The sequence below is a fragment of the Ruditapes philippinarum genome, unplaced genomic scaffold, assembly GCF_026571515.1.
Source record: "Ruditapes philippinarum isolate M1 unplaced genomic scaffold, ASM2657151v2 ctg2286_1_1_1_1, whole genome shotgun sequence".
Classification (NCBI taxonomy): Eukaryota; Metazoa; Mollusca; class Bivalvia; order Venerida; family Veneridae; genus Ruditapes; species Ruditapes philippinarum.
In genome coordinates, this window is record NW_026859524.1 from 228,933 (window position 1) to 242,513 (window position 13,581).

At 32.8% G+C, this 13,581-nt stretch overlaps 1 protein-coding gene across 1 annotated transcript; it reads right to left on the reverse strand.

The window, feature by feature from the left end:
- Nucleotides 1–8,999: 8,999 nt before the first annotated feature.
- On the reverse strand, nucleotides 9,000–11,197 carry LOC132756861 (uncharacterized). Its single transcript, XM_060748006.1, has 3 exons — nucleotides 11,081–11,197; nucleotides 9,594–10,644; nucleotides 9,000–9,470 (listed from the first exon to the last, which is right to left on the reverse strand). Exons 2-3 carry the CDS (start codon nucleotides 10,620–10,622, stop codon nucleotides 9,000–9,002), a joined length of 1,500 nt encoding a protein of 499 aa, XP_060603989.1. The 5' UTR covers nucleotides 10,623–10,644; nucleotides 11,081–11,197.
- Nucleotides 11,198–13,581: the final 2,384 nt, after the last annotated feature.

Consider the following 13,581-nt stretch of genomic DNA (forward strand, 5'->3'; position numbering starts at 1 on the left):
GAACGTCTTTTCTATAGACATGATCGTTAAAACATAACGCAAAAAAGAAGAAAGTTTTAATACTCATGAATAAATATACGTTAAATCTATTTAGGAGATGTAGAGAAACTTCTTACATGAAAAGTATGATTAAAAGATAAGATTATTTAAGAAATATGTTAAATAACGTGATTTATGAAATTAGTACATTGTATCGCAAAAATGTTGAATCATTCTTGCATCGAATTACTGTTTTACTGTAAATCTTTTAAGCTGACGTCATTAAACGAAAAACACAACAAGACTGCTCGAGTGCTTAAGGGAGGGTCTTTCAGTCACAGTAACTTTAGTTCATATTTAAATGTGATAACTAAAAAATGGAATTTATTTCACATAATCTGCCGAACATATCTTTGCGTGAATTCAACGTAAGACTCGTGCAAATAATTTATGTTCAGTGAAAGATATTCCACATAAACTAAGAACAAACATTGCTTATACATTTTATCATTTTATATTCTTACATCCCTTTTTATCCGTCGCCTGTTCAATTTACTGTTACAGATTATTTCATGAATTTGGAAACACCCATTAAAATGTTTGAGGAAATTCTTATTATAGAAGCAGGGCTAGCATACCCCCCTTACACCCCCCCCCCTGGTTATTTTTGTACACCTATATAGTATTGAAGCTAAGGGTATTTGCTATCGATTTGCATTTGTTGTTGAGCTGAAACATTAACCTTGAATCCAATAGAACAAGATGATTATCTCTCCTCGAATCATTTTTTTTCGATATATTGAGTTTTATAAGATTTCTTCAGATATCTTCTCTATGACGGAGTAAGTTTGTGATCTAAACATTGTTTTGAGTTGTAAATATATGTTTTATGATTTATACAAAAAGAAAATTTAAGTTTTAACATAAAAAATAACATAATCAATGGCGTCAGCCATTTTAAAATGGCCGCCAATTATTGAACAGATAAACAATTCATAACAATATTTAATGTGTTTATACCCATTTACTCGTATACATAGTTTGATGTAATTATTGATTATATATGACATTCTTAGTGAAATTAACCCTATGCTAAGTAAAATTCTAAATAGTCTGCTCTTGAATATTATTTCAATGTTATAGAGAAATGAACCACTATTGTTTTTGGGGTCGATTTGAGCTGCCTTTAGAGTTGGATAAGATACTTTTAATTGAATTTCCTGCGAACATGTTTTTTTGTCCTTTCTAGAAACTTAATATACTCACTTATATGAGAAACAATTTGAAAAGTTGGTATTTGACTTCTCCGTTCCGTTCCTGCTTCTGTATATCCATATGACTATATTGAATTGTATAGCTTATCCGCACCACAATGACTATTTGACTGAAACGCTGCTGAGTTCCACCAAAGGAAACTGTTCTTACTCTTATTTTATTTTTAAAAAGACTTAAGCCTTTAGTTTGTAGTTTTTCATTATTATTAGAGTAATAATTGAGATTAACGTATAATATTTCATTATCATTGTTACTGCTCTTTAAAAACATTATAAAGTAACTTCCTCTATTTTCATTGCGCCATTAGAAAAAAGGCAGACAACAGTATAGTATGCTTCTCTCTTAAAATCAATTGTTTAATAGTAATTTTGTTGATTAAATCTTTTTTGAAATGCAACACGTCATATGACAGAAGTGCAGAACTCATGACACTGATGAATCATTTCGGATGTTGTCAGTCATACTCTCAGATTTTAGAGTTGGAAACTGTGTAAAAGTACTCTTGATCGGGACATTGTTCTCCGTGATGCTATTTCTGCAAAAAGCAATTTGATAACACATATTTGCTGGGACCATTTCCACCTAAAAATCAGCTCATACCGCACACGGAATTGTCATTCAAGAAAGAGAACAGCCGTAAGGAGATGATGATGATACTAAAAGAGAACAAACATCCACTAATATATCAAATATACAGGCGACTAAGGCACGCACTGTTAAATACAAACCTGAAAAAAATGAATGAATGCTTAATTATTGGGAAATAAGAACCGTTTACTTATAAGTTTCGACAAAGAAAATGTTTCGGGTTTAGCTGTTTCCTCTGACTGTCTCTGGTTCATGTGTACATGACAAGCAGAGTATTCCCTTGTTGGGCTGGCTTGATCTCTCTAACCTCTGAGTTGCAAGATCAAACATCCTCTACAGAAGAGTATAGCCTCCTACTTATACCAAAAGTACAAAAATTGCCACTGTTTAGAAAATTCTAGAAATTTCAAGTGTTTCAAGAGCTGTAAACCAACAGTACACATTTGTGACCTTTGATTTGGCTGCTGCTAAAAAGCATATTGTATAGCATACATTTAGGGTCTTTACGTTTGCTTGGCTCATACCTAGGGGCGATTGGCAAACGGCTTCGTAGAAGTGGTTTCTCGGAAATCCTGATAGAGTTGAGTTAATGTATTTATGTGTTAACAGTTGAAGCCCTCGAAAGACTGCTTTTTGAAGAGTTTGTAGCAACAGTTATCCAAATCCACAACCCTAATGCATTGGAAGATATCAACCAAGCGTTAAATGCACTAGCTGAGAATCAGAGACGTGATCACCTTGAAGATGTGTTAGCTAATTATTCTGTCATTGAACTTTACAAGAGGTATCAAGAGTTCAAAGAAGACAGCACAGTTTTGAATAAATTTATTGCTAAGATTTGGCTGGTTCTTCGTTTTATGAAAGCCACGAAGGAAAAAGATCTTGACTTATACATTACAACATTGCAAAATGTGCTACAATTATTCTTTGTATATTATCATCAAAACTATCAAACATATAAATCTGTATATGTTTTCAGGTTGATAAATTGATTCAACACACCCAGAATCAAGAACGCTTCTTCAAAATAACGGATTCAATGTATGCAGATTCAATGTACCTGGCTCTTGTAATGCTTTTTAAATAACTATTGAGCAAATAATAAACAGTCATGCAACGCCTCCTAAAGGCATAACAGGATTCAGCAGAAATTTTGCTGCCTATTACAGATTGAGTCAAACACGACACTCGAGAGCCAGCTGTGTTGGGGCTACATTCCGCATGGCCATATCATTAGCGGATTCTCTTACACACATTGATACACAACCAGCAAATAAAACTGCATTTGAAAAAAAATATCACGATACTCAAAGAACCAATAACTAACTTTATGACTATATTTGCAACAGATAATAGGGACGTGTTGTGCTGTTTAAGTTCGTTCAGGGGCTCCTGCGCCAGAGGAGATCGAAAAGAGTCTGCTTGTTGCCTACCGAAATGGAGTTGAAGTACACAAAAAGCTCGCCCAAGAACGTCTGGTTGATAAAACCGTTAGTTTTAATGCCGATACAAAAAGAAAGTTAAGAAAGTGACATAAACTCAGGACAATCTTGTCGAAGTTAGGCCCGCTCGCATTTTCTTCTGTCTGCTTATCATGCTATCAGAAGAAAATGTCATTACCATTAAAAGCACACTAACGTACCCGCTTGGACCAGTCCCTTGGTCTCTAGCTACAGCAGATGGCTTACCAACCAAGACTGACAATGCAAAACTAATGCATGATCTCGAAGGCGATTATACAATGCACAGAGGCCAGGTAACAAAAACATAATACCGTATGACGGTTATTTCTGCGGTGCAAATTTTTGCGTTTTGGGACTGAAAATGGGTATACTAATTTTTGCGAATTTAATTTCTGCGTTTTTCATCAAAAACTTTTATAAAAAAATTTTTGCGTTTTTCTATTAAACTTTTGGGAGCAGGTTCTTTGAAGAGAGAGGTAAGGTATAAAATTTAAAAAGTATGTATTTCATATGATAAAATATATTCATATAGCACATTTAAATATACAAGTTAAAAGCAGAATACCGAAAATGATAATCAACTTGGCAGATATACAGTCTACAAACACAAACTTGCTTAACTTATTACACGATAAACTACATATAAAATCCTTTGTGTTAAATTGACTACACCGAGAACGTGTTATAAACATCTCACAATTCTTTATCGATTTTCACTAGAGCGAGAGGCTACCAGTGAGTAAAATATTTTATTCAAAGAAATTTATTGAAATCTATAAAATTCTTACGGAATATGCCTAAAACTAATAAAAAATGAATAAACTATGGATTGGAAGCTATGTTCCCTATTACAGGACAGGTAAAGATGGTCTTTTCTTTCAAAAAAATGCAAGTTTTTTTTAAAGACACTACAGATTCATATTGTGACCACCTACAGTGTGTAGCGTATTTAACATGACATATCTACTTTGTGTGAAGTCAAAACATGTTTATTATATATTTAAAAATGACTGTGTAGCAATTATCAATATTTTTTAATTAAATTTGAGCATAGTATATCTTTAACAGGTAAATTGAGGTGACAAACGGGTTAAATTACATATAAAACTACGAAAAATTTGCGAATTTAATTTTTGCGGTCCGCAGGAACCCGCAAGATATCGCAGAAATTAGCTATCCGCAGAAATAACCAGTTATACGGTATACATGTATCAAACAATTTCTTGTCTCCCTTCAATCCTTTAAGACGCGCTGAAAAAGATTTTGAGATATTACCAAAATGTGAGCGTGCAGACTTTGTGACATAGTACAAAGCAGAATTTATTAAATCTGCAGAAATGTCACAAACAGGAATGAGTAATACATGCCTGATAAAAGGCAAAAAACACCAAAGTTCTGCAAGACTGGACAGGTTTTTGTAATAATAATAAAAATAAGAAACAATTGATAAGATTGATATTAGAGGAATCGTCTTAAAGGTTACGTTTCAGTCAGACAACAAGTTGCAAATGTCTTCCTATATGTTTATTTTTAAAAAGTACATGGGTCCAATAAAATACCCAGAGGGGGTAACCTTTTTCATTTCTAGCTCATACTCTATTATCAAAGTAATTAACATTAAACCGCCAGTAATTCGCAGACTGGTCTGTTTGCACTGGAGACATTGAAAATTCATCAAAATGGACCAGACGCTGTTATGTTAAGGTGTCTGTTCCTCAACCCAGCGATCATGAGCAGAATTATAAGATCGCCGCTATGTTTATCCAGATAGGTCGGGACAAGCAAATATGACAGCCCGAAACCATCGCGAAGAGTGGGAAAATATTTTAAACCGTCAAAATATATTCAACGGCAGGTTGAGATAAATAATAGGCTGTAGTGTGACGTGGTAAAAGCTACAAAACGTTAGAGTATGTAGAAGGTCGTCACTAGCCTCGGAGGTGGTACCTTCTGAGTCCGGAATCATGTAATGCGCGCGGACTTATATTAATTAAAGGCTAAACGAGGCAGAAGAGCCTCCCCTGTTCCTCAATAAACGTCATTTGAAACGTCAAATAGTATATAATATACAATTTCAAAATGTGATGATTAATTATAATTCGTATGTGCAAGAAAAACACAAAGTACAGTTTCGCAATATTGTTACAACATCAAAAACTAGAATAACAGATCACTTTTCTTAACAGATATGGCCATTAGCCAATAACGTATGAGTTAAATTTTGAATTCTGCTGAAGCCAATGGGAAGGCATGGATGGTAGCTTGCACTTAAGTACCATGCATGAACAGGTTAAATCAAACCGATCCTGCAACATTTTCAATTAACGTTATGGACGTTCTGTTTTCACTTATTTATATAACTTTCAAAATTATCATTGTCTGTGTGTACGTACACATATAAATAATATTTTAACATGTGCACAATTGTGATTAAAACAACCCTGGCTTCTGTTTAATGACATATATTATTCACCCGCACATACCGTTGTACATCAATGAAATTATATTTGACAATTATGTGTAGGTTAATTATTAACAACATTTAATCGGTAAAGAATGGCATAAAACGACCAAAAATAATTTCAAACACTAAATTGCGAAAAAATGAAACTATCATTCACTATTATAACATTTCAATAATTTTAGTTGATTATATATCGTGTAATAAAACAAATAACATTAATGTTCTTTGCATTTATCAATTCGCTGAAATAAGCTATTAATTAACAATATTATACAATATAGCTGTTCAACATGGTTGATCTTTACACCGGTTAACTTTTAATTTTCATGAAATTCAAACTTAACTATAATACTACATCCAACAGTTTTACATATTACCGGTAAAAATCATATAGCAAATTATGTAGAACTAATGTTAGGTCTTATAAAAAGAGTGATAACCTTACTGTATATTTCTTTACTATGATATGCCTATTAGTTGACGCGTCTTTTATTATCTTTAATGAGCTCTACTTTTGTGTACAATGTTTTATATGAAAAAAAAATCAAAATTAAACAACACACTTGTGGTTAAGATTTACCATGTCAATTGTGATTAAATGCTAACAAGACAGATCAACATTTGCTTCTAGAAGATCTTTTCAGTATTAAAAAGGCAATAACACAAACATACAAGTAACAATTTTGAAAATACTTTATGATGATGACTTCCTTAATATTATTGATGCCACTCGATGTACTTGTGTTCCTTGTTCATTTAAACATTTATTTGCTTTTAAAACAAGAAAAAAAAACAATGTTGAACTGAATTGTGTATGGTGAAAAAGGTGTCAAAATACAATAATTTCTTTGAATAGAGCAAATGAAAAACATATCATATAAAGAGTAAGAATGTCAACAAAGCCAATGAAATAAATAGTTCACAGCTAATTAAACTAATTAAATCTATAATGACAATATACTTAGTTATTATAAGCTTAGAATAATAAACCATGCAATATTGAGCGCGTTAACACTTCCAATTTAGGGCTGATATAAATTTGACTACGGAATTATGTAAAGAAAACTCGGCAATTATGAAAGAGCCATTACGAGGAAAGTTGGTCTGATTTTCATTTTAACTCAGCCTTTAAGTTTGTTTGTGAAGCCAACGCTACATGTAGAAAAATCTACGCCATTATGAACTGGGTGATTGTGAGTCAGTCATTTTGCCACTTTTAATATTTCATTGAAATTTTTATATATTGCTCTTACAATTATCTCCTTCAACATGGTGTTGACTTGAATTGCAGATTCTATTGCCCAAAGTGCAATAAAAACATTTTTCTGACTTACATTTATAATCTTATCTTGTGCACCTATTTGTATACAAATCATCTGCCTGCCAGCATACAACATTGTACCTGTCGGAACACCGAAATATATGACACATCATGATCATGACCTCTTGCCTACATTTTCACAATTTTTCCGCCATTTGCCAATTGAACAATTTTTGCTGTCTGTCCCATGACTCTTGGTTTAAACAATATTCTATTTCCAAATTGTGCAACATGAATATAAACAATAAGCACATAATATAACACAGTAAAAATATAATGGACAGAAAAATAAAGTAACTTATGTAAAATTATTTTCACATGTTAGGGTTATTGCAAATGAATCATATGCACATAATTGCCTAGATGTATACAAACAAAGTAATCAAAAAACATCAATTTGTATGGATTATTTGCTTTGGTAGTTTAGCACGGAGGAAGGTAGTCTAGTACTGGTGTAACGCTCCAGAAACGATGGTTAGGAAACTACCCGCCTATATGACTGAAATACTGTTGGGAAAAGGCGTAAAATGAAACAAACAAACAAACAAAAGCTTATAAGAATAATGAAAATTCTATTTCTATATTCTATATATTATATTGTTTTACTTCGAATCCGTGAAATTTTATTTGACATTAATGCATTCTAATAATAACAATATAATTTTGCAATTACAATTCCCTACTTTACAACTAACTATGTAGTAAAAAGTAATAAAATTACTTTTCCTTTATCAAATTGCTATTTTAAAGTATTAATTAAGCACATATCACAACGTTAAAATTAAACATCACATACACCATAAGATTATCAACAAATATTTCATAACACAGATGTACGTCATCATCATCAAAATTTCCGTAGACTGCGTTTGTCGGAATGAACGTCATGGAACACAAGTCAGTTCATATTCATTATTAAACATTTCCCAGTTTAACCATTAACCAAAGGGGAATTCAGGTTTGCCCTCCGTTTGCTCTTCTGTCTAGCCAATAGGTAACTATACTATTTCTATTATATAATTCATTACGTAAGACTTTACATGACTTATTTCTTTTATGTAGTTAAAGAGAGCATTAGAGAGAACAAAGGAGTGGCTGCATAAGTACAGTCTCGTTTAAACGGACGTTTGTCAGTTAGTCCGTCTTCTTAAACTGTATCCAATAATAATTCAAAAAGTACGGAAAATACTATTATGAAACTTGAAATATAAATTAATTGTAGTACGGAGATAACGAACGTCTTCTTTCTATTCTGATGTTGAAACTTCAGATTGCTATAAAAAAATTAATGTAGCCCCAGTGCAGTAGTCCTCGGAGAAATTTATTAGAAATGACATGGTAAAAATATACAGGAAAACATGAAAGGGAACTTACCTTTTTAAAATCAACATTAGATAATCCCTTAACTTTTGAAACAAGAAATAACCGATTCCATAGATGCATCCGTTTTATAGGACACTTAATTACAAGTGTACTCACTGCACACTATTTTAGTCCCAAGTGAAGTAGTCCTCGTACACCCGGTTTTTATCTCATTTAACTGTATAATTTTCACAAACTAAACTGAAATCACTTCATATATACCTAAACTGATAAAATATCTCAAATTCAAATAGTGTGTGCATCATTTTCTTTCTATTTTTGGGTAATAACACAACAACAACAAGTAGTGAATAGTTTCACTCAAATTCTTAAAGTACAGAACACTATTTTTTTTCCTTCTGTGGAAATGCTTAACAATACAAACAAGGTTAGTAAATATTGTAACTGCATGTATATAATTGTTAGACAAAATGAATATTGTGAATACTGGAACAAAGTTTTAACACTTTATATTTCTGTCAATGAATAAAACAATCAAACAAGTCACTGTGTTTGTTTTTATTGTTTTGTTGTGTTTTAATATGATTTATTCTTCCTGACACATTTCACAAAGCCACTCATCCTTTGTAACCAGACTCAAGTCAACAAGAGTTTGTTGACTACTTGGTAAACATTCATAATGGAACCACCTATCACATATGATGTTGTCACATCCTACCAAAAAGCCCATGTCCATTAATTTGCATATTGAACAGTCAATACCATCATCAACGTAATCACAATCGGAGTTTGTCTCCATATGTATTTCAGCTGTTGCTGAGGATGTTGAGGCACTCTGAGATTCGGATGAATTCAGGTCTGCAATCGTGATCCACCTTGCACCTTCAATTCTTTTTCTTTTTTGTTTAGATTTGACAAGTGGAGGTTCAACAAGGATATGTGCCAAATCTGCAGGGACAATACCTAATTTTACAAGACGGTTTGTAACAGAATGTCCTCCACATTCTTGACAAGATTCATCTTCTTCCAATGGATTTTCACCACTACTAGAAATGTTCTAGGCAAATTCAATAGGGTTTGACACCTATGTTGGATTTAATGGGAACATGCCAGTCTTGTGAAATGCTGACATGATATCATGAGGTGAAATGCGGTTAATCCCATGGTAAAGAAGACTTGCAAATTTATCTCTTGGCACTACACGGGCCCCAGCATAGCCAACTGATAAAGCTGATTCTGCCATCTTCAATTTCAGAAGATGAAAGAAACCTTTATCCAGAGGTTCTAGCAAGTGAGTAGCATGAGGAGGCAAAAACAAAAGTTCAATACCTTCCTCAATAGCAAGATCTACCAAATCAGGGCAAAAGTGTGAGGCATGATTGTCCATAGTTAGAAGAACTGGACGTTGAGACCCACAGTTGGGTACAAATATGTCACGGAACCACTCGAAGAACAATTTCATGTTGATGTAACCATTCTGAGTTGCAGATAGTCGGTATTCTTTGGGAGCAAAGTCGCAATTACGTGGCAGTGTTTTCTCATATATAATGCAAGGTGGAATGACTTTACCTGCAGCAGATATTGCCAGATGAACTGTAGTATGACCTGTGAATTTAACTACTTGCTGGTATGAATGCTTGCCTTTTCGACTGATAACTTTGCCTCTAAATTTTTCTCTAGCACTGAAACCACTTTCATCACAATTGAATATGCATTGTGGCTTATCAAGAAGATTTTTTGATGTAAGAACTTTATCTAACAGATTAAAGTATTCAGTAATTTCTTTATTTGTAACATGTGCCCTATCTCTGACTAAAACATCAGGGTGCTTTTCTGACAATTCTGGATGTCTTTTTAGAAATGTTCTTATCCATTCATGGGAAGGACCATTAAGCATGTTAATTTTAGTATCTCTGCCAGACTTTTTGATAATTGCCCTTGTAAAAGCTCTAATCATACTTCTAGTCAAGGGATAGCCCCTGTCAGACATATACAAAGAATAATTTACTAAGGCTTTCTCTTCACTTTCAGTCAATGCTCTATTTGGACCCATCTGTGTGATTTTGTTCTTGTATTTGCCTTTTGAATGATCATATAAAGTTTGCTTCGGGATCCCAGTTGATTTAGAAACACTTGAAATTGAGCATCCATTTCTAATTTGTCTTAAGGCTTTAGCAAATTCATCTTGAGTGTATTTTTTAGGCCCCATGTCTTCAATGAACAGTTATCATCTGTTAAATGATAAACAATGTATAAACAAATATTTCTAGGGAATTATTTTGCACTTTAATTGCAATATTTACAACTGAATAATTTGTTTGATTTAAATCAGCAATTTGTCATACAAAATAAAAAAAATTACTTTTTTAACACTGTTATTATCAATGATAGTTTTATTTAAGTGATTAAGTGTATAAATTTTCATGTTAAAAAAATAGGAAATTAGCATCATGATAAAATTTAGGGGATTGATACCCTATTTAAAAAAGAAGCAGAAGAAGCTATTCACTGCATCTTTGTTTACCTCGTCTGCAACACTGGGAATCCCAGTCTAAAAATAATTGTTTGTTTACAAACAAATAAAAATTCTGGCAGATTTACTTTTATAAATATTTTTTACCTTTTGATATAAATTCTATAAATATTTTAAGTAAAATAAGATTTTACCAGTTGTTTATTTTCATGCGATGTACGGAGACCAAGCCAGCGATGTTCCTTATTTACATTTTTACGCTCACGTGAAAAACCGGATGTTTGTGAAAATAACGAATGAACAAAAGGAAAATTAATAGCAGTTGTCAACACCCATGTTTAGTTTATTTCTCAAATATTAATGTATGACATAATAAACGGTGTTTATAGTGTAATCGTACGAGGACTACTACACGTACGAAGACTACTGCACTGAGGCTACATGAAATATATCTGAAATACTAATATATTGCGATCATTCAAAACGTACTTTAAATATTTCTATGAAACTTAAATGGCGATCACACACGTTTTTCTTTTCATTTTCCTATGTATTTTTATTTCATAAATTTGTTGAAAATTCTCATTGTTGTAACAACAAATAGGCTTAAACCATGGCAAATAAAGCAACATATTTTGGAAAACCAGTTTAAACGGTTGGTATTTAGGTTTGCCTTAAAGCTTGTCTATTCATCCGCAAAAACTAGATCATGTAATAACCAAAAGGTACTGAATATATATGGTTACTTATAAAGCTTTTTGACATGTTATATGTCCTTTTAAACGGTTGTACATATGTTTGCATATATAACCCAAGCCGCTAGGCGAGGGTTATATTGCTAACAGCCATTTATAGACGGTCATATAACATGTCAGGAATCCTCATAACGAATTTATAATACTGCAAACTTCAATTTGGAGAAAACAAAATCTTCATGAGTTTACAGCTGCCGTTAAGATCAAACTTTATTATCCTTCCAGATTTCCCCCCTTTTTGATTGGATATTGATCCGCCGAAATAAATTGATATAACCGAGCCAGACAGGTCATATACACATTATATTCCCCCCGTTGGATACCCTACGTTGTAAACCACATGCGCGTACGGCATTATGTTGCGCAGTGTAAATTGTTTGTTTGTATTTGAGTTTGTTTATACTCGCCACAGTTTGCCCATATGGACGAGTCCCCCAGAAGAGTATTAGTCATTTTAGATTTTTTGAGGATTGTGCAAGATACAGATACAGAAAGATGCCGCAAGGTTCTTTTACGTGCCAAGTGTTAAAGCACTCATATAGGGGACCGCGATTTAAAGTCACATCCGAAAGACTGATTAGTAATTTTAGTTGGCCAGCCCGGGAATCGAGCCTACAATGTCGAGATTACAAGTCTCGCGCTTTAACATATTGAGCTATGCGGGCTGGCTATGCAGTGTAAATTTAGTTATACAAGCACTTTTAAATTGTCAAACATAAAATATTTACCAAAATAGAGTAATGGACATGGTGAATCTTAACCACAAAATTAAAATTCTCATCAGAGTCTAACGTCTCGGGTGATATAAAATCTCGGCATGTTGTATATCTACATAATTATATCACTCCAAAACCAAAATAAAGTATAATATAATCAATGAATAGCGTGGTTACAAACGTGCAGTTTTATGTATTTTAATAACACGCATCATGTACGAAGAAGATGATATGATGTATATAGACCTTTTTACAGTACGATTTTTCCATAGCAACGTATGTTGCATTTCGCGCATGCGCATCCTGCTTAGGACAAAAGCTCAATAAAGATAGAATACATGTTAGTGTACTTAAAGGCTTTTAAAGGCGTGATTTCAAGTTATGTCATCCAGAAAAAAGAAATTTTGGGATGAATTGAAGCGGTAAGTACTTAAAGCGTAAATTGATATTTATAACAGATATACAAAATTAGCGGGACTTATAATTCAACGACCAAAAGTCCTCTGTTCTAGGTATTATTAGGTGACCTTTTCATCAATAATTTAAATTAAAACAGCAGGGTGTTAAAGATCACATTTTATTACCCATGTATTACATAATATTACACAATTGGTATTCCTTTGAAAGTGGATTGGCAAGGCGGTAAGTGTCAAACAGGTTGACACGTGACCGGTTGTTATTTGCCAGCTAGTTTATCCTTCAACTGGGTCGTTTTAGTAACATGACATAGTTATTTACTTAAACCTATGAAAATAATTAATCGTAATTTAAGTAACTTTTATTTATACCAACCTCATCAATGTTTATTGATTTTGTGAAGTGACAAATAGTGTACGTGACGTGCATTTCCATGTGTTACAAGGAACCGGACACAATATGAGACTTAAAAAATTGTTTGGCATCTCAGTCAAGTCGGATAAAGGATAAAATTAGCTAAACTGAAAACTAAAAGTGCATTATAACACATGTTCCGACTTTTTTCAGAATGATAATTAACCTCGATTTTAAATGTTATAAAATTTATATAAAATGTTATATATTATATGTGTTAATAAAATAGTTTTTATATGGACGATTTCAACAACAATTAAATTGACTTCTTTATTTGCTAATATATATTATTTCCACATTTTTACAACAATAATTTCAATGTCAGGTCCGTGATCGTAAGGGGGAATTCTTAAAAAATCGTCTTTCCGTACCATTTTTGGACAATCTTGGCCA